At 42.0% G+C, this 21,628-nt stretch overlaps 1 protein-coding gene and 1 long non-coding RNA gene across 14 annotated transcripts in view; one reads left to right on the top strand and one right to left on the bottom strand.

Annotated features, from left to right (window-relative positions):
• Positions 1-17,132, bottom strand: part of LOC125151913 (uncharacterized) — a 24,088-nt gene extending 6,956 nt beyond the window's left edge. Inside the window, exons 1-4 of one of the 2 annotated variants that reach the window (XR_007146982.1) lie at positions 16,448-17,132; positions 12,579-12,714; positions 9,849-9,908; positions 9,286-9,537 (exon numbers count right to left, since the gene is read on the bottom strand). This is a non-coding gene — a long non-coding RNA (uncharacterized LOC125151913). Of the gene's footprint in view, positions 1-9,285; positions 9,538-9,848; positions 9,909-12,578; positions 12,715-16,447 lie in introns of those variants that run through there. The other variant, XR_007146983.1, reaches the window with a different exon arrangement.
• The window catches only part of STRADA (STE20 related adaptor alpha), a 26,994-nt gene extending 5,366 nt beyond the window's left edge, over positions 1-21,628 (top strand). For 3 of the 12 annotated variants that reach the window (XM_047833430.1, XM_047833431.1, XM_047833432.1), the window contains 10 exons: positions 2,706-2,761; positions 12,450-12,552; positions 13,431-13,552; positions 15,248-15,356; positions 15,469-15,592; positions 17,139-17,310; positions 17,833-17,937; positions 19,841-20,082; positions 20,388-20,430; positions 20,714-21,628. In XM_047833430.1, coding sequence (XP_047689386.1) covers positions 2,750-2,761; positions 12,450-12,552; positions 13,431-13,552; positions 15,248-15,356; positions 15,469-15,592; positions 17,139-17,310; positions 17,833-17,937; positions 19,841-20,082; positions 20,388-20,430; positions 20,714-20,866 — 1,185 coding nt within the window. In that variant the 5' untranslated portion in view covers positions 2,706-2,749 and the 3' untranslated portion in view covers positions 20,867-21,628. Of the gene's footprint in view, positions 1-2,705; positions 2,786-4,458; positions 4,517-6,755; positions 6,785-7,535; positions 7,635-11,160; positions 11,251-12,449; positions 12,553-13,430; positions 13,553-15,247; positions 15,357-15,468; positions 15,593-17,138; positions 17,311-17,832; positions 17,938-19,840; positions 20,083-20,387; positions 20,431-20,713 lie in introns of those variants that run through there. The other 9 variants (XM_047833426.1, XM_047833427.1, XM_047833429.1 and 6 more) reach the window with 7 other exon arrangements.

The raw sequence follows: 21,628 nt of genomic DNA, 5'->3' as shown, positions 1-21,628 counted from the left end.
TTGATATTCCTTTTTTTTTTTTAATTTTTACTTATCCTAACATCATGAAGATTTCCTCCTCTGTTTTATTTAGTAGTTTTAACTTTTTCTTTAGTTCTGTGATCCACATCAAGTTAATTTTTGTGTATGGTGTAAGGTAAGGGTCAAAGTTCATTTTTTCTAAATAGATAGACATTTGTATTCGATTATTTTTCCCCAGGGAATTACTTTGTCCTCTCTCTGGAAAGAGATCTATTTCTGGATTCTCTACTCTGCTTCATTGATCCATTTGTCTATCCTTAAACCAAAGTACACTGTCTTGATTACTATAGCATTAAAGTAAGTCTGATCAGGTATCATAAGTCTTCTAATTTTGTTCTTTTTCGAAATTATTTTGGCTATTTTAGGTCCCTTGTATTTCTGTATAAATTTTAGAATCAGCTTATCAATTTCTTTTAAAAAGTCTGCTGGAATTTTGATTGAGATTACACTGAATCTATAGATCAAGTTGGAGGGAATTGACATCTTCACAATATTGAGTCTTCCAATCTATGAACATGGAATATCTCTTGTTTAGCTTATCTTTAATACCTCTTAGCAATGTTTTATAATTTTAAACATACATATCTTATTTATAATTTAAGAAAACGCTCCTAATTATTTTATGTTTTTGTTGATACTGTAAGCTTTCATTTTTTTTTTAAATTCATTTTTTACTAATTCATTGTTAGTATATAGAAGTACAATTGTGTTTTGTAATTGACCTTCTTTCTAAATTGATTTTTTAGGTCTAATGTCTTTTTTGTAAAATATAATTTTCTATGTATACAATCACGTTGTCTATGAATAAAGGGTTTTAAACCTTCTTTTCCAGTTTGTATGCCTTTTGTTTCTTTTTCCCTTTTTGCATTGGCCAAGACCACCAGAACAATGATGAACAGAAATGATGATGAGATAACAAGAAAATTCTTGTTTCGCTTCTATTCTTAGAGGGAACTCATTAATTCTTTTTAAGTATTAAAAGAATTCATATTAAGTATGATGTTAGTGATACATTTTTTATGCATATCTTTTACCAAGTTGACTTGGTAAATTCTATTTCTATCTTGTTCCTATTTTACTATTCCTAGTTGCCTGAGAGTTTCTTTTAAATCATGAATGATGCTGAGTTTTTTCAGATGCTTTTTCTCCATCTATTGAGATGATTGTATTTTTTTCTTGTTTATTCAAGTAAAATTACATTGATTTTTTTTTTTTTTTTAAGTAAGCTCTACACCCAGTGTGGAGCTTAAACTCGCGACCCCGAGATCAAGAGTCGCATGCTCTACCAACTGAGCCAGCAAGTGCGCTTCATTGATTCACTTTTTAAAATTCCTTAAAATTGGTTGTTTTTTATTTGCAAACAACTTCAGACAAAGACAGTTTGTATACATTGATTCATTTTTTAATGTTAAAACTGTCATTTCTGAGATAAACCCTATGTGGTCATGATGCATTAAGCTTTTAGCCATTCTAGATATAATTTTAACTATAAGCAAACAAAAGAAGATCAGGATGACATGAAAAAAGATACATTTGAGAAATGGCAAAAGGTCTTGGAAATGTGTAACCAAGATTTAAAAATTAATAGAAGGGTTAGAAAATAAAATGGAAGGAATCTCTTGGAAAAGAGAGTTGTAAAATAGGAGTGAAACAAGCATAAATTAATTCTAGGTAATTCTAGAAGTAAGTCTTCAACTATTAGGAATTCTGTAACATGAAAACAGAGAAAGTGAAGGAGACAAAATTATCAAAGAAATAATACAAGAATATTTCTCAGAATTGGAAGATCCAGATTTCCACACTAAAAAGGTTGTTGCAGGGTTGCCTGGCTGACTCAGTAGAGCATGCGTCTCGATTTTGGGGTTGTGAGTTCAGCAACAGGGGGATGGAGGGCCTTGGAAAGGCAACCTCCAGGGAAAAATTGGAATGGATGAGTTTGAATGTATGAGAAAATATATTGATAAGACGAATAGCAGAGATATTGAAGTACTCAGAAAAAGTTAACTATAGCTATATGGGAAACCAAGCAAGTGAAAAAGAAATGAATCCGTTATTAACTTTAGGAAAACAAATGGTGTACAAGAAGAAAGACATGGTCATCTCTAACTGTTTGCCTCAGCTCTAAACCATGTTTCCACAGTCATAGCAATGTAAATGCAGACTGTTGATTTAATAGAAAAATTATGCTCGGATTATGTTGGGAGAATGAAGGCAGGAAACTAGGGTGCAGGAAGGTGATATAAGAGAGCTTAGTCTTCATCTACCACAGTAGTGAAGTTAGTAGGTAACTGTCTCAAATGGATGAGTCATGGCCATGTAAACGTTATTTAAGAATGATAGTAAAAAGGATAAACTTGAAACAGCCAAAAGAACTGAAGGTAACTGCTTCTGGGAAAGAGTCAGTGGGGAATTTGGTCAAGAGAAATTTGAAAATTAAGGAAGAAACCATATAATAATAAACCTGTCTTTTCTTATAGAGATTGCAGTATCTCACAATGTACTTGGCCAGTACATCCAGTTTTACTGTCACTGAAATGTTCTGTAAACAAATCATTAGAATCTAGAAATGTATAGGTCTAGTACAGTGCTTTGAATGGTAGACTCATAGTAAGTTTTTGTTAATCAAAAAGCATTTTTATAAAAGGAGATTTGACTAATTCAACCTGTTTATATTTCCCTTTTAGGTTTAAATTTTTGAAATTGAAGTAGGTCTACACATTAGGAACTCATGTCTTTTCTTGTAAGTAAACCAGAGCGAATTAGGGTGAGTGTTTCTATTCTTCTGGCTTTACTATTTTTATTTTCTGTAAAGCAGTGTAGGTGGTATTTTTATATGATGCTCAGAATCCTACAAACATGAGGGATGTAGGAAGTAAAGCAGACATTGCGGCCTCCACTCCCGAGGAGAGAGCTTGCAAGCAGAGGGCTGACCAGAGACACTAAATATACCCAACAGTTTGTCCGATAGAGAAGAAACAAGGTGGCTTATTTTATGAATATCAATCATACAAAATTAAATGAATCAGTGACACTTTTCACTGTAGGTATGTAACCGCTAATAAGCTGCCCATTTCCTACGTATTTTCAATGAGTTTCTATGTTTTAAAAATCAGTATCAAATTGTAATTATTGGAACACATTTTCTAAGTATAATCATAGGTTTAATTGGAGCCTCTTTGAACATGAAAAATGTTACTAAACCTGAAAAACCTCACCAGCTAAAATGACCCCAACAAACACTGGAGTTAGCTTCTTTATAATAGCTTCCATGATGTCATAAAAAAAGTATTCTATTTATTATCTATTATCAAGTATTTGATTTCTAAATGCAGTAGTTATTATTTTAAAATTTTGTAACAAGATATAAGTGCTATGACGCATGAATATATCACTTTCTAAATATTAAAGTATACGTTATATTTTGTGATACAGTACATATGATTTTTTTATACCAAATTTTTTACTTTGGGTGTTCCTTTTTTTTTTTAAATTTAGAAAAAAATTGATATAGAGAAGGACAGAGAATGATGTTATAGTTCCAATTCATGAACCATATTATGCAACTTGTTTTTTTGAATGTTAATCTTCTTTTTTCTTATGTTTGTATATATAAGAATAATTTATACTGGAAAGAGTAAACTTCACTGTTAATTAAGAGGAAAAAATAGAATCTCTCCTTAGTCTGAACTCTGCCAGGTGGAAAGAATGCCCCCAAGCCAAACTTTAACACCAGTCCTTAAGTGAAATGCTATCTTGATACTGTTACTTTTACATGTGAGCTTCTTTTCTATTTCAACCTTGCCTGGTTCGGGTGACACCAGACCATTGATCAGTAAGGAAATCCAATACTCATTGGAAATAGGATAGTAAAGTGAACCACAGATTGGTGATGCTAGTTTGGTCCTTGTAAACTTGATAGAAAATGTAAGTGTGGTGATGATGTTTTTAGAAATCCTAGTGGATGAAAGAACATGCAGCTTACTGTTTTCTTTTACAAACTAATAGAGGATTGTGAAAAACGGTTTCATCTCTGTTTTCTGTGTTGTGAATTTCAGTAGTATTGTTCACATTGGCATTTATGATCCAAAGCATCTGTAATAGCCATTGAATGAGTAAGATGGAACCAGAAGGTAGTTGTATATATAGGAAGAACAAAAACATTCTTCTTGTTTAGGGCCAGTCCTACATGGTTCTCATCAGTCTGTGAGATTTAAAGATTATTTATCAAATTAGGCACAGAAGGATAGAGGAAGGAATTAACCTATTGTTTACAGTTGATTTAAATTCAAGATTCTTTTTAAAACTTTTCCATAGAAATGCATCTTAACTATACTGCATGATTCTGGTTTTGTAGTTTATTTGTTTGTCTAATGGCTGATAGCTAATTTTTTGTGGCTTGGAAGAAATACTAATTCTCTTTGGGGTTTTCCTCTTTAGCGGTGGGTCTCGGAAAAGTTCATTGTTGAGGGCTTAAGAGATTTGGAACTATTTGGAGGTAAGTACAGTCTGGCATTTAGCCATCACTTCAGGATAAACATTACTACTCTTGTTGACTAAATCAATTTATAGAAATTAGCAATTCTAAGGGCAGGTGTAAATTACAGTTGTTATATTTGTTTGGCTCCATTTTGAATCTATGGTTTCCCAAAGATTTGAGGACTAATCTGGCAGTTGACCTTGATCTGTCTTGATTGTTAGAAAGTGAGTATTTACTTAAAGGCATATTTATTTCTTCTAAGTATTTGTCCAGTTAAAATACATATTCTTAAAGGAAAAAACCTAAGTGTTCAAAAGCTTCTAACCTTGAAGATTTTAAAAATAAAACTATAGTCAGGACAGTGGTAGCAATGATATAAAAGTTCTGGTTTTACTGATCAATCTAGTTGACTCATCTTTTCGTGGTAGAAATTATGAGACTTAGGAGAACTAAGGAAAAAAATCTGTCAGGACAAAAATATTAACTTCCTGTTATAAAATCCACATGTTGATTTCGGAAGTAGCCTTGCAACTTTGAGGTTTAACAGGGCCAGGCATTGTCTTTGGCTGTTTTCCAATTGAGCCTTTTTGAGAACTGCTATGTTAATTTAAGGCAAAGAAAATTCTTTTCTATACAAATGATAATATTAGAGCCCCATTCTTTGTGTCTGAATACCAAAGACACTCTCTTCAGCTCCTATAGTTAAAGAAACAGGTTATCAGATTGAGTGTGTTGGTTGACTGATCCAAACAAAATACCTTGGGGTAGGCTCAGGTCATTGAAAATTCAAACTTTTTAGTTACTAAATGGTACCTGTTAATTTATTCATTCAAAAACTTCCAGAGGAGTATTATTTGTGAACTCTGTCAAAATGTTATGTTTTAGACAAATGAGAGTTTAGAAACATGATGAGTTGTTTTTGTTTTAGTTCTGAAGAATAAAAATTAGCCACACAGTAAAGGAAAAGCTAATGGAACAAAACTACAGCATTCTGGTCCTGTTCTCATTTTCTTCTCATCATTAACAGGAATACCATGTTTAAAAGTAAACATTGGCCCTGGTGAAAATTGAGTTGGAAGTCCAGTTTACAATTAGTTAAAAATATTACAGGATATGTGAACTGAATGAAAGGATTTTGGTTTCAGTGTCTTGAGTGTGGGATCTCTGGCGGTCTTTTGACAATTGCCTCATCACTGACTGATCTGAGGAGGGTGAAGAGGTTGTTCCGTATATTGCTTACAGCTTGATGAAGTATATATTATCGAATTTTATACAACCTGGAATTTGCCTTCTACTCTGTGAGACTGGGCTTGATTTCCTTTAATCTATTCACTTGGTTTTTTACCTTTAACAGACTGTCTTAAGCAACTGCACCTGCCATTTGTGTACCAGAAAACTGATGTCCAAGGCCAAAAAAAAAAAAATCTTATTTTGACAAATTGAGGCTAATTTACTGTGCAGCCAATCTCCTTCAATAATACAGTTGGATGCTGTGATTTCTAATTTAAGATATTTGGAGATGTGTGATCATTCCAGTACTTTCCAGTTAAAAATCTACTTTGATGATTTTTTTCACTTTTATAGAATGGAGAAAATAAAAAGGACAGATACAGAATTTATCTGATTTAAGAGCAGAATGTTATCTCCATTGCCCTTTGCTTTATTTTCACCAAGGGTAGCAGAGGCCCAGAAAGCCCTTGCTTTATTTGTGTTCAGAATAGAATGTATGTGTCTGGTGAATCTAATTGGGTTATGGTCTCACATGTACATGTTGCTGCTAAAACCTTTTTTGCCTTTTTTTTTTTAAAGCCTGTTTTCTAGCCTCTGCACTCTCTGGGAAATAGCCGGCCATCTCTATAACTTTATAATAAATTTTTTGTTCACAGTATATGACTCTGAAACCAGCCTATTGAAACTAACATTATGCTGATGGAAAGTAAATGTTAAGACTGGGATTATAGCAGTTGAGTTATACTCAGAAGAATACCCATAGAATAGTAGCCTTGCCATGTTTTCAAGAGCCATAGATTCATGTTGAAAATCCCATCTATGTGTAGTGTTTTTACTCTGTGTGTGTGTGTGTGTGTGTACGTACATGTATGTGTTTATATATAGCACTGCGGGCACTTTTTACTATAATGACTCTTAGGTGGTTTCTATTAATAAATGTAGTTCTAAGTGTAATAATTGCTGTTCTGAATGTGGATGTGTCTTCTGCTAAAAAACAAAATGCCAACAATCAATTTCTCTACTCCAGAGCAGCCTCCGGGTGACACTCGGAGAAAAGTAAGTGACTTTCTAGGCTTGAGCTCTATGGCTGTTGCATGGGAATGACTTCTTGTGGAAATTTGTGTTTTTTGTTGGCTTATCATTTTGTGTTTTTGCTTATTTCATTGAGTTTTATTTGTAGTATAATTCTTTTACTTGTGGAAAGTCAGGTTTCACCCTGGAAAGATTTTGACCTGTACTTTAGAAGCTGAAAAAGTCTCAGGCACTTTTTGCTCTCTCTTGGGGATTAAGGTCTCCTCCCCTTCCCAACCTTACCAATCGCCCAGCACCCCCTCCAAAAAAAAAAGAAGAAAGAGAGAAAGAAAGAAAAGAAAAGAAAAGAAAAGAAAAGAAAAGAAAAAAGAAAAGAAAAAAGAAAAGAAAAGAAAATTTCAACAGTCTAAGATATGGTTACTTTTAGTGGCTAGTGATACTAAATTTTTCCTCTGTGGTCTATTGCTGATAGATTTCAGTTCACAGAGATACTACAGAGCTTTCCCTAGATTATAGGCAGGATATCAAATCTCCTACCTTAAAATCAAAACCCCACATTAAAAAGTACAAAACAGAAAGTGTACTTTTTTTTTTAATTGGCAAGGGTTGGAAGACTTGTTCTGTTTCCTACTCTTGTAGTTTATTTTACCAAAGTAAATAATACCACATGTGCACAGATGTGCACAGCGTACCAAGCTATTTTTGATAATGTGAATCAGTGTCTTCTAAAGAGAGAGGATAAGAACGCTTTTCTAAATAAACTTCTTCTTTTCAGATGACAGACATCTGCACCTTTGGCAGGCAGCCCCAACAGCAGAAGGGTGGTGACGTTGACTAGGAATTTCTCTTTGAGTGAAGCTTTGACTACGCTCTAGTAAGGAGCACCTCTCTATCAGATCCAAATATTTTCCAGTTAGGAGACTAAAAACATTCCCTATATGATCAGTTAAATATTTTTCCAGATGAGAATGCCCATTTTAGATAATTTTTATATTTTCACAGCTGCCGGTGTTATGCCAAGACTTATCCTGTGTGAAACCTGTGGGGGGTTGGATGTAGCATTTCACAAATATAGTCTTTGTGTGCTCTCTTGTATTTTGTTTTAAACTCTTTAAACAGTGTTATTTTATGGTGCTTTCTGGATATCAGTAGCTTATGTATTTTTCAAATGCTTCAAAATAAACAACAATGCTTTTCATGGTGGGGAAAAACTAAGAAGCATAGCTTTGCTAGAATTAGTTTCTCTAGACAATTTGAGATTATATATCATACTAATAAAGCTATGCTGTGCTGTGTTTTTTAAAGAGACTGGACTAAACATTTCATCCTTTTCATCTGAATTTTGTCCTTTTCTAACTCTGAAACAGTCTACTGAGCTAACCCGCCTCTCTTGTGGCGATATCTCACCAGACCTCTTCCTTTCAAAACACTGTTTTTGTTTTCCTAAATAAAGATCGGTTTCTGAGTTCAGACTTGTAGAACATCCACAATGTAGAAATTGCCCATTTTAGGAGTGTTCCCAGTGAGACAAGGACAATAACCAAGAGACAAATTCATTTCTTGCAATTCCAGATTGCCAAGAATTCATATTCCCAATTAACTAAGGAATTGTATTTCCTAAAACTAACACTTTTGAGTACTATTCTGTAGTCAACAGAGATAGTAGAAATATTTGGTCAAGTTACTACCTAATCATATCAGTAGTTTAATGCATAATTTCCTACCTTGGCTCAGCAAGTGTATGTCTTTAGTGTATTGCCTAGACAGCATGTCTTATATGCACTTCTAGCAAGGAAGAGGGTCATAGGTAATAAAAAAGTATCTATCAGTAGTTTTTCCCATGGGAGTTTTTTAAAATGCATTTAATAAGCACTTTAATCTCACAACTCCAGCTGTCCTTCATAGCCTCTTTTTCAAATTAGAGAAATATTTTGGAGTTTGCCTGGAGATCAGGGGGAAGACCTTCAAATATATAGTGGTTCTAGATTCTACCTGCTAAAAAATGCAGTACTTTCTCACATCCAGGTACCAGATTCTGATCTATAAAGTGCCCCTAGCAGCAGGGGATCCAGTGAGTGCGTTGCATGAGGGCTGGTTTTTCCAGTATAGGTCATTATGTTGAACTCTGTCTCCAGTGGAACTGGCTGGTACATGTACCCTACTGTCCTCTTTAACTCATGGCAATGACAAGGTCATGGCCAGGAAACCTCAGCCCAAACTTGTTTAAATCATCTTTTTATGTGCCAGCATCACTGTAGGCATTGGGAATACCAAACTGACAAGACAGTCAGGATCTATACCCTCATGGAGCTTGCATTCTAATTGAGGAGGCAGGCAACAGATCAATGAACACAATAATAACTACTGTGAGGAAAGTAAAACAAGATGACATAATAAAGTGACTGAGAGCCTACTTTACTTTCTGCTCAGAGTCCTCAATGCATAGATGACATTTAAGTTGAAATCTCAATGGTAGGGAAGAAGCAGCTATGAGAAAATAGCAGGGGCAGGAAGGAGTAGGGCAGGAATCTTCCAAACCAAGGGACTGCTGGTGTGAGCTTCCTAAGATTGAAGTGCACCTGTTTGTATGGGTCAAGTGTAGCAAGTCACAGGGATGTGGTAAGGGATGAAGTCATTAGAAGTAGGCAGGGGCCGAATCATGTGGATACTCACAGATCAGAGTAGGGACTTTGGGTCTGAAAGCCACACCCTGGGTTTTGTGTTAACTGATGACGCCGATTTTATGAGGGGTAGATTGATAGTTGAGAAAACAGGATCTGTAGAACAAGATTATGCACAGGTGGTGAGAGGTATGAAGTTGGTGGGACTCAAGACTAACTTAGCTTGCAGCTTATAAATTCTAAACAAATGGTAGGTTGCCATTTCAGAGCTCCTGGTTTGGGCTTTTTGCTCAAATTACTACTCTGTTTTGTCCCATAGTTGTGTGTGTGTCTCTCAGCTGGCAGAGGCACTTGGGATTATTCTGAACACCACAGTGTCAAGAAGCCACAATGGCTATAAATGTTCCTAGAACGTATTTTCAGAGCATTTGAAAACAGATAACTGTAAAAGTGAAAATCAAACCAACCTTAACTATTGATCAAGCTCTACCCCGCATACTCTGGTTTCTCCATTTTCTCTGTTCCATCTTATTTGTTGAACAGGAGAGTGACCAAACAGTAGGCAGCAAAAGAGGGAGGAAAAGAATAGAATTCACATTTACTGAATACCTATGAAACACCAGGTAGCACTAAGATCTTTACATATTTTATCTCATTTGTCATAGCAACCCTATAAACTGGGAATTATTCCATTAATGAGACAACAGAGATCCCAAGAATTTAGCGTGATTTACCCACGGTCACAGAGCAAGTGATAGACCTGAGTTCAAGTTCTGCCTCTGTCTGGCCCCAGAGCCTATAGTCTTTGCATAATACCATATGTTTTACTTAAAATAGCCTTTCCCAAATTACCTTTCCCAAAATTTAACAGATATGAGATACAAAAGGTTCTCTGGACAAGTAGATTTGGGAAATGCTAGGTTAAACAAATTAAACAAGTTTCCTTACTACAAAACTTCTTGAAGCCATTTTATGCCAGCACACCTTGTGATTCTCCATGAGAGAGAATGCTTCATTTTCTCATTTAATTGGACGTGTAAACCATTTATATGTTTTAACTGCCAAGGTCAGTGTTCCAGGCGGCCTACTTTGGGGAAATCCTACATTAAGACATTCCAGTAGAGAAATGGACAAGAGACACAAAGAGCCAATTTCACCTGAGAGAAAACCCACATGGCTAATAAATACATGAAAAGATGCTCAATTTCATTAGCAATCACGGAAATATAAATCACCCTCACAATGAGATTGGCAAAAAATTTAAGTCTGATTATACTAAGTGATGGGGGAAAATGGATCAATGAGAACATACATACAGTACTGGAGGGAGTGTAGATTGGTTTAACCATTTTGGGAAACAATTTTGCATTATTTTGTAAAGTCGATTGTTCATATACTCTGTAACCTAGCAATTCAGTTTCTGGGTATAAGCTTTAGAATATCTCTTGCATATACACATCAAGAGACACATTCAAATGGGTTTCTAATAGCACAGTTCATACGAGCAGAACCAAAAACAACCCCAAAAGCCTATCAACACTGGAATGGATAAACAGGTATATTCACAAGATGACTCTTACACAACATGGGTGTACAGCATGGCTAAATACAACAATATGGGATGAATCTTGGAAATATAAAAAATTGATTGAATTAGAAATTTGCTGACAGGGCTCACTTTTGGTTGAGTAGATTCCTCTTACTGTCATACTTAAGTGGTGCAAGAGGAAGAACCCCACTTGGTTTCTTTCCCCTTGGCAGTTCCATCAACTCTTGAAACCGGATGCCTTTGAAATGTCAGGGATCCCCAGCAAGGAGGTACCACCATGTCAGAACATTCTTGACTCCCTGTCTTCTGGCTAGTGCTGAGTGAGGGGCCTTTCTTGTGTTCACAAAGATCTTTTCCTAACTAGAGGTCAGGTTTAGGAATACAGCATATGAAATTTGAGCTGGCCTAAGGTACTCCATCTCAGTAGGAAAGAGGATCCAAAAGAAAGAAAAATATGGCCCCCAAATCACACAAATAAATTTAGGTCTGAGCCTTTTGAGCTGAAGGGAGAGTTGGTCTGCCATCAATTTTGCTGGGCACTTTTCCTTTAGGACCTCAAAGCCCAGAGGTGTGATGCCCACATCCTAACTGGTTGAGGTCCAGCTTCATTTACGGCAGGAACCAGGAAGCAGGTCACTTCCTCTGCCTGGGATGATGGCTGAGACGTGACAGCCCTGTGCCTTGCCTGCAGCCCTATGTGTTCTGTTTTCTTGCTTCACTTGAAAATGTCAGAGAATTGGGGTGTCTGGGTGGCTCAGTCAAGTTGGGCGGCCAACTACAGTTCAGGTCATGATCTCGCGGTCTGTGAGTTTGAGCCCCGCGTCGGCTCTGTGCTGACAGCTCAGAGCCTGGAGCCTGCTTCCGATTCTATGTCTCTCTCTCTCTCTCTCTCTCTCTGCCCCTTCCCTGCTTGCTCTCTGTCTCACTCTCTCAAAAATAATAAACATTAAAAAAATTTTTTTTTTAAAGAAAGAAAATGCCAGAGAATGATTGGTCTGGGCTCTTGGTTTGCTCAAGAGGGTACTTCTTATGGCCAAATTTCCCCTATAGCAAAATTCAGCATGTGACCTTTGGAGTCTTGTAGTCAGGGCCCTAAAGTAGGACCCCAATACAGCAGGAAATTCAAGAGAACCCCTCACTTCTCCATCCCCCTTCTCTTTTCTAAACATGACTTTTGTCTAGACATCCTTTCCCCAAGTAAGAATTTCATAATTTTTAGCAAATGAGCCAATTGTTGGAAAGGACAAGCAAATCAACAGTTGACTAGGAACCAGCCCTGTCCCCTACCCCCATTTGTAGATGGTGCTCACACTTACTGGCTCTGATGTCAGTGCTAATGACTACACTGAACATCTGGTGTTCTACATTTCTCATCGAATAGTGTTGGACCTATTTCTTTGACCCCGAGTCAGAATTTGTATGTTTAGATGCCAGTCTCCTTGTGGGTCTGAATCATCCCCTCCCCACTCCCATCCCACACCCAATTTTCTGTTATTAACCTATTTTTCTTTTTCTTTAGACCAATGAGGCGAGCTCAGAGTCGATAGCATCCCTGTCTAAACAGGAGATCATGAGTAGCTTCCTGCCGGAAGGAGGGCGCTATGAGCTACTCTCTGTCATAGGTAAAGTCCTAGTACTGCTATTTTACCTTCAGGCTCCTGGGCACTCCTGTGGCCTCCTCTGCATCCCCAGATCAGCGTGTGCCAGAGGCTGTCAGCTAGTTAGCAGGACTCAGGGTGACAAAACTGGCTTTTGTGACTCTCCTTTGCTTCTGTCTTCCAAATCTGGGAAAAGAGATCATGTTACCAGGAGAGAAGCTCTTTTTTTTTTTTCTTAATTTTTTTTTCACATTTATTCATCTTTGAGAGACAGAGAGAGAGCGTGAGTGGGGGAGGAGCAGAGAGAGAGGGAGACACAGAGTCTGAAGCAGGCTCCAGGCTCGGAGCTGTCAGCATAGAGCCTGATGCGGGACCCGAACTCACTGGCTGTGACATCATGACCTGAGCCAAAGTCAGACGCTTAACTGACTGAGCCACCCAGGCATCCCTAGGAGAGAAGCTCTTTTGCAATTTTTTCTTTTTGGCTTCTGATGTCCTGGACCATAGGCACTTCAAGTGGTTGGCTGAGAAGGAACTGATAGGAGAAAAATCAAGAAATGTCAGCCACAAGGGGAATTGTTAGTGAAAGTTTTGAGTTTTCTTTTTATTATTATTTTTTTTAGTGTTTTTTTCTGAGACAGTGAGAGACAGAGCATGAGTGGAGGAGGGACAGAGAGAGAGGGAGACACAGAATCTGAAGCAGGCTCCAGGCTCTGAGCCGTCAGCACAGAGCCCGACGCAGGGCTCGAACTCACAAACCGTGAGATCATGACTTGAGCTGAGGCCGTTCGCTCAACCGACTGAGCCACCCAGGCACCCCGAGTTCTCATTTTAAATCAAGTCTCTTTAAGGCTACCTCTGTTGCCATTGCCCTTGTTCATGACATTTTCCTTTTCTTTTAGGCAAAGGATTTGAGGACCTGATGACAGTGAATCTAGCAAGGTACAAACCGACAGGAGAGTACGTGACGGTACGAAGGATTAACCTGGAAGCTTGTTCCAATGAGATGGTGACGTTCTTGCAGGTAATAAAATGTGTTGGGACACTTCAAGGATGGGCTCTTAGTTCCAATCGCAATTACAAGGCAACTCTTGCATCTGTCTTCTGAAAATAGCTGGCAGAAAATGAAGGCGGACCAAACCAGGAAGTTAACAGAAGCTCTTAACGAAGAATCGTGGGCATTTGGCACTAAGGATTCTGTAATTCTGCTCAGGCCAATTTATACTCCCTTCTTCCTCTCCAAAGATGCCTTTGTGGCTCATTTATTCATTTATTTACTATTCAGAGAGGCCGAGTAACTTGCGCACAGTCACACATACTAGTGAGTGGTAGAGACAGGATTCAAACCCAGGCAGTCTTGTTCCAGATTCGGGGCAGCCTGCTTTGCTGTGACAGCCACCTTCTGGCTCTCATTGTCCTGTTTCCTGAGGTTCCTTTCTGTTGGAGAAGGAGGTAGCTGCCCTCCTGTTACAGGGGACACCACAGATCCAAGAGCAGCTGGCAGGGGCCTGGGTTCCTCCCTGACTCAGGCTTGCACCGGGAGCTCTTTAGATTCAGGGCCTGGGTCAGTGTGTTTTCAGCAGTTTGACTGCAACCTATCCCTCTTCTTCATCACAGTGTTTCCCTGAATTCATGCTCTTCTGATGGTGCTCTAACACCCATTCGTGTTCAGAGTAGTTTTGTGGGTCTGAGGATGGAACCGAAAGTCAGTCCCAGCTTAGTTATTTGGGAAGAAAGATATCTGAGTTCATTCTAGAGCATGTTGGACTTTAGGATTCTTTTTTAAATTCTTTGGAGCAGTAGATAGGCAGAAAGTATTGCCTGTTTGGCCTTTAGCTCATGTCCCAGAGGCCAGGACCCCTGAGTTTCTGTAGTTCTTTTGTCCAAATTCATTCTAAAATCCCATAGGTCTGACACTTTCTGTAGCTGCTCTCTCGCTCCTAGGTTGCTGGAGAAGTACCTTCGGCTGTCTAGTAGTTCGTGTTTGCTCTCTGATAACTTTGTTTCCTTGTCCTATCGATTACAACATTTTCCTTTATAAGAGGAAAATGTTTTTTATTTTCCTTTTTTTATTTTTTTTATTTTTTTGATGTTTATTTTTGAGAGACAGAGAGAGAGAGAGAGGGTGAGTGTGAGTGGGGGGAGGGGCAGAGAGAGAGGGAGACACAGAATTGGTTCCAGGCTCTGAGCTGTCAGCACAGAGCCTGATATGGGGCTCGAACCCACGAACTGTGATATCATGACCTGAGCCGAAGTTGGATGCTTAACCAACTGAGCCACGCAGGTGCCCCAGTGTTTTTTGTTTTCTTATCTTAAAGAGGAGTTCTGTGCCTTGGCCCTTGAAGTTGAACTAAGCTTATTACTTTATAAGTCTTCAGTCAACTGTTGGTTCTCATCATTTCTGACGTGGCGAGCCGTGACCCTCTACCGTGTTGTTAGCAGTTTCACTGTTGGTGGGGAATTTTTCTTGAGGCTCTCTCTTAGATTGGCTAGTGGAGCCAAACGCAGGCAGAAGCTGGCAGAGTAGTGCTGGCTTCCCTGTGGAGACAGCAGAGCCTGGCTTCTCTCATGTGGGTGGCCACCTGCTTGGGCTGCTCCCAGGACTCTGAGAAGAGCTCCAGGAAAGACTGGGTCCCCATGTTATTCATGCCACCACCTTCATGTTGAGCGTCTTCTTCAGGACCCCTTGATTCTGACTTCCGCTTACCATTGTTTTCAGGGGGAGCTTCATGTCTCTAAACTCTTCAGCCATCCCAATATCCTGCCATATCGAGCCACCTTTATTGCAGACAATGAGCTGTGGGTTGTCACATCATTCATGGCATATGGTGAGTGGAACAGGGGTCCTGGCAGAGAGGTGCTTTGAGAACGCTGTTGTCAGCAGGTTCATGTCTGTTTCCCTTCTTTGTTACTCTTCCCCGTGTCCCCACAATTCTTCAGGTTCTGCAAAGGATCTCATCTGCACACACTTCATGGACGGCATGAATGAACTGGCGATTGCTTACATCCTGCAGGGGGTGCTCAAGGCCCTGGACTACATCCACCACATGGGATACGTACACAGGTGCATTCTTAGGCATAATCGCCCTTGACAAGAGCAGGGATCTGTGCCCAGGAGCCCTCAAGTAAACAGGGGAAGGGAGGAGAAGGTTGACTGAAGTTAGTGAAGTCAGAGTTTAAATCAAAGCTTGGGATTTTGTCCTTGCCTCTGACTTGGTAGAGCATTTAGCCTATCGGTGCCAACTTTGTCTTTACTGAGCAGTTCGGTCCTGAGTGCTGTGTGAGAAGAACATCTGGCATGGGCCTCTGTGCCCCACCCCCCTCCTTCCTTGGAGCACCTAAAGTTGCGTGTGTGCCCCACAGTCAGCCCTGTGCTGAGAGGCTGGGGCGAGGGGCTGCTTAATAGATGGTATTAGGAAAAGACACTCACAGTAGGGAAGCTGGACCCTTACCTAATTCCATGTACAAAGGAGCACTTTTCAGATGGATTAAGGCCTAAATGTCTGATATAAAACTACAGACTTGGATAGAAGGAAATATTTTTGTGACCTGAGGCACAGAAGAATGTCTAGATATTTTAGAAGCACAAAACAACATATGATGGATTTGATTATATCAAGATTAAAGATCTCTCTCCAAAAAAGAACACCATGGACAAAATTAAGAAATGGGTGACAGCGTGCAAGATGTTAGCTGTGTCTAGAACACACAGGAGATTAGTAACAAGGAAATTATGTGAATTAGTAACAAGGAAATTATGTGAATCAATAAGAAAAGGATAAGCAAAGCAACAGAAAAATGAGCAAAGGGTTTGAAGTTTATAGAAGAGGAAACCCAAAGGACTCTCAATATGACCAGACACTCAAATCTAATAAGAATCAGAAAAGCAAATTAAACAGGAGGATGTCACCCTACACACCTGAGGCCAGTGTCATTTGGAGGCTGGCTGAGGCCCAGCGTGGTGAAGTGGGGTCTCCTGACCGCACAGTGGAAGATGGCCCAATGCAACCAGTCAGGGTCACTCGGCACTGGGGCCGTCAATGCTGCTCTGGGGGTACACCCCAAAGAAACCCTCACACAGGCCTCTCAGAGGACATATGTAGATGCCATCATTCATATCCATGGTGGTTCGAGGCAGCATCAATGTTCCTTCCTGGAAGAAGGGGTCAGTAGAAGTGTTCGATCCCACCCCAGAGTGCAGGTGGCAGTTAGAAGCAAAGGTTGGTTGTATATAGGTGGCCACACGGATGGATCTTACAAACAGCACTGAGGAGTGAAGGAAGGATGGGATGCATAACACAGTACCTTTAGGTAAATTGAAAATATATGGATATCACACTATGATCCGCTTTGTAAGAATACCCACAGATTCCAAGCAGTGGTCTGTGAGCCTAAAAGAACTTTAGCAAAATATAAAGATTTAAAATCTGGTGGTATGTAAATTGGGTCATGCTATTTTCTCTTTTTTTATGCATGTATTATATTAAAATGTGTTTATGTGTATATAATATTTACCTAGTATGTGAAGATCAGAGGTCTGTGACGTGAAGGGCTCCTGTGGCCCCGTGACACCCTCTCTCTGCTCCCCACCCCACCCCACCCCACCCCAGGAGCGTCAAAGCCAGCCACATTCTGATTTCCTCGGAGGGAAAGGTCTACCTGTCTGGTTTACGCAGCAACCTCAGCATGATCAGCCATGGGCAACGGCAGCGTGTGGTCCACGACTTTCCCAAGTACAGTGTCAAGGTTCTGCCTTGGCTCAGCCCAGAGGTCCTCCAGCAGGTCTGTGGACTGAGTCCTGAGAAGCCCCTATCCCTCACCAATTCACAGTTTCCCTAGGGAGCCCTCAGGAATTTCCCCAGATGGGAGTGCTCTGCTTCTGAGTGGAGTAAGGGGTTCCAGAGGGAGGGGTTCCCTGCTGGTAGGTGGACCCGGGAGGCCTCTCAGCCCATTGCACATGGTGGTGTTTCCCCTCTGTGGGGTCCCAAACTGGACCTAATGCTATTTCAGTTCCCTTCAGAGACCTTCCTTATAGGAAGAGTGAGCATTCCTGAAATACTCAGTGCTCTCCACATCCTTCCACTAAGCAGGAGTATGGGGACCCACACTTCTCCCTGCTTGTTACACAGCATCATTCATTCCTTTACAATATCAGCTACTCTTCAGTAGTACAGGCAAGGAAAGTGGGCTGGATTTGAGACAGATACTGTCTTCCTCCCCTCGGATGTTGCCCCATGCCGGTCTCTTCTAAGAACAACCGTGGCTACAAATGGAGTGATCTATGGCTTTTTTCTCCTGACTTAGAATCTGCAGGGTTACGATGCCAAGTCTGACATCTACAGTGTGGGAATCACAGCCTGTGAGCTGGCCAATGGCCATGTCCCCTTTAAGGATATGCCTGCCACCCAGGTGAGCCCTCAGCCTGTTTTCCTTCTTACCTGCCCACCACTGCCTTCCCCTGCTGTGGGAGGGGACCCTGGAGAAGGAGAGCCCAGGAGCAGGCCTGCCACTGACTGTTGCAGGGCCTGGAGCAGGGGTGCAAATGGAGGCCCACATACCATGTTGTCTACTTAGTTGAATTTCATAAATTTACAAAATATGTTCCGTCCTACCTTGATAAATATACCTGGAAGGCCAGTTTCTAATTTAGAGTTCTCAGGCTTCTCAGGTTCTGTGCTACCATATTCTGGCCAGTACCTTTGGAACCTCCAGCCTACAAGTTCAACATCTGTTCATGCCCCTTACAATGACTGTCCTTTGGCCACTCCTTGGCACACATAGCCAGTGGCATAGTCTACCTTTGGGAGACAGACCAGGGAAGAGGCTTATCAGGCTTTATCAAGTCTAGGAAGCAGACTCGGGTCATTTTGGCAAGAATTACCTGAATCCTAAGTATCTGGAGCATGATCTAGAACTGGGAGGGGGTGGAGGGGTGGAGGCTCTGAGTGAGTCTCTCCCTTGAACCCACAGACTGCCCTGTGGGAATAGGGGCAGCTAGAGAGTGGCCAGAGGGGAGCTCTGTAGAGCAGGGGACCCAGGGAGGCTTCTGGGAGGAGGTGACATTTGAGTCTTGAAGGCAAATAGTAATTGTTTGCTGTGTGAGGAATGGGAACTAGAAGGAAACTTAGGCAGAGAGAACAGCATGTGCAAAGACCCAGAGTCAAACAGGGATAGGATCTGGGGAATAGCAATGGTTACAAATAGCTGAAGTACAGGGGCTGCTGGGTGATGTTGCTGGAGCAGGAAGCCAGGGCAGAGCATGAAGGACTTTGTGTGCCACACCAGGGCATTTGGTTCCGGTCCCAAACCACATGGAGAATTGCTGAAGGCTTTTAAGCCCAGGAGTGATAGCATCAGATACATAGTTCAGAAAGATCACAATAGCAGGTAGATTAGATCTAGAAGACTCATTAGGAGGGTATGGAAACCTCAGTAATAAGTCTAGAAAATCTAAGTAAGAGAGTCACAGAAAGTGCTCAGGACAGGTAGGCGGCTATTTAAGGTGAACGAGAGGTACAGGAGCTACACTATCCAATAGCATCTTCTGAGGTAGTGGCAGCGTTCTCTTATCTATGCTGCCCAGTACAGTGGCCACTAGCCACCTGTGGCTGTTGAGCATTTACAGTGTGGCCAGTGAGGTTGAGAAACTGAATTTTAAACCAAATTTCATGTAAGTATAAATAGCTACATGTGGCTGGTGGCTGCCACATTAGACAGCACAGCTCTAGAGAGACTTCTGGGTTCTGGCCTGGAAGTTCAGGAGGACAACCCCAAGGGCAGCAATCCCCAAGCTGGGGCTGTTTTGCATGTGTGGCATCAGAGGACTTTGTGGCACAGCTGCCCAAGCTTAGTCGGCCCTTGGGCACCCTGCTCCGGTGCAGCGACAACCCAGGGCGTGTCTGGCAGGCGCTGTGTAACACACCCCTCCCGAACCACCTGGGCACAAGAGACTGGGGCTGGGCTCCAAAGACAATGACCTGACAGCCGCCTTCACCCTAGGGTGAGTGCTCTACAGTTAAAAGGACGTGAAGAAGTCTTATAAACGGGAGAGAAGACGGGGACCTTCCTTGCAGCCATGGCGGAAGGGTGCATTCTTGCAGGCCCTCTCCTCCTCTTCCCTTTGGCTGAGCTGGGGTATGGCTGCGGAGCCAGTGGCCAGCATACCTTTGAGAAAACTAGACTTACTCCACTTTTCTTTTCTCTGCTCCCCTAAACCACACTTGTATACTGGGAAAAGTGTATTTGTGAAGAAACTCCATAGATCTTCCAGGGCACCCCCCTCCAGCCCGCGTCCTGGCTCTGTCCTCCCCAGATGCTGCTGGAGAAGCTGAATGGCACCGTGCCCTGCCTGCTGGACACCAGCACCATCCCTGCCGAGGAGCTGACCATGAGCACCTCACGCTCAGCAGCCAACTCTGGCCTGAGTGACAGCCTGGCCACCAGCACCCCCAGGACCTCCAATGGCGACTCGCCCTCCCACCCCTATCACCGCACCTTTTCCCCCCACTTCCATCACTTTGTGGAGCAGTGCCTTCAGCGTAGTCCAGACGTAAGGTATTTCCTGTGGGCTGGGAGCCGGGCTTTGTGGGGGGCAGAGAGGGCCTGGGGGGTCGAAGGCAGGGTTTGAGAGGATTCATCTGTTCTGTGGAGGGCTGGGTTCCTGGAGGAGTCCCGAGCTCCTGCGGCCAGAGGGATCAACACAACCGTTTGCTAAGAAGCGACCTGGGTAGCTCGGGCTGTTGTTTCTTCTAGAGCTGAGGGAAGAAGCAGAGGGAGCCTGGGGATAAGGTGTGAGCAGCAGGATTTGGGAATCCTGGGGCACAGGGGTAATGCTGGGCTCTCTTCCTCTTTCTCCACAGACCAAGTGCCAGTACCCTCCTGAACCACTCTTTCTTCAAGCAGGTATGGTAGCACTCTCCTGAGGCTCCCTGGGATTTTCTTCTTGCCTGTGCTTCTAACGACCCTCAACCCCCTTAGCTTCGGGGTCCTTAGGTGTTCTCTCCTCCTCCCTTTGAATCAAAGAGAAATGCCCAGTTTTCTGAAGCCCCTTAAAGGCGCTGTGCCTTCCTCTCATAGAGATTCTTGGCTCTAACAGTCCAACTGTCATGGGGCCATAGTTCTTGCCTGATGGTGTCCTGGGACCCAGAGCAACAGGATCCACCCCTAACTGCCTCTCCTCCCTCAGATCAAGCGGCGCGCCTCAGAGGCCTTGCCTGAGTTACTTCGCCCTGTCACCCCCATCACCAGTTTTGAGGGCAGTCAGCCTCAGGATCACAGCGGGATCTTTGGCCTGGTAACAAACCTGGAAGAGCTGGAGGTGGACGACTGGGAGTTCTGAGCCTCCGAAGAAGGTGCACGTTCTCAGTCCTGGAACATGTGAGCCTCAGGGGCCCTTTCTGAGGGCCGGCCACACTCCCACCCTCCCAGGTGCAGGTTGGGTAGAAGAGACATTTCTGCCAGGAGAGTTGGCCGCTTACTCACTGGGAAAGAAATTCTTGGAGAGAAACCTTTTTTTACTGCTCCAGGACTTCCGAGACACCAGGGAATCCCAGCAACCGGTGATCAGAGGCCAGAAATCTGACATTCCATCCTGGGAGTTCAGGCAACCTCTTCAGAAGAAAGAGATGCTGTTCTGGCCCTGGAAGGCTAAAGGCCAAGCCCAGGGTTTGACTCCTTGACCTGGGGACTGTGTGACTTCCTCTTCTCACTGTAGCTGTCCTACCAGCCTATTGCATTCTCTCCCTCTGCTCTCAGATCTTAGAGGTCCGTGGAGGGGTAAGCAATAAGCCACCTGCCCCCCCCTCTCCAGCCCCCAGGCTTCTCCCTGGTAATTGAAGGGAAGGGCATTTTTTTTCTTGTTAAGCACCAGGTCAAGGCTGGGGCAGTCCATCCTCACCCCTTTCATCACTTGTGCCCCAACACCTAAAGCCTTCCCATAGTTCCTCTGTGCAGCTCATCCCTTTCACACCATCTTACTGCCTCCTGCCAGCCTCCTTGAGGCTTTCTCCAAGGCCACAGTGTCTTGCCTAGCCTGAGGACTTAAGTCCTTATGCCACGTTAGTTTCATTGCCAGAACAAATTAAACATTTCAGAGAACCCA

The sequence above is a fragment of the Prionailurus viverrinus genome, chromosome E1, assembly GCF_022837055.1.
Source record: "Prionailurus viverrinus isolate Anna chromosome E1, UM_Priviv_1.0, whole genome shotgun sequence".
In the NCBI taxonomy this organism is placed as follows: domain Eukaryota; kingdom Metazoa; phylum Chordata; class Mammalia; order Carnivora; family Felidae; genus Prionailurus; species Prionailurus viverrinus.
The sequence above is the reverse complement of the archived record's forward strand: the minus strand, read 5'-3'. Positions and strand labels throughout refer to the sequence as shown.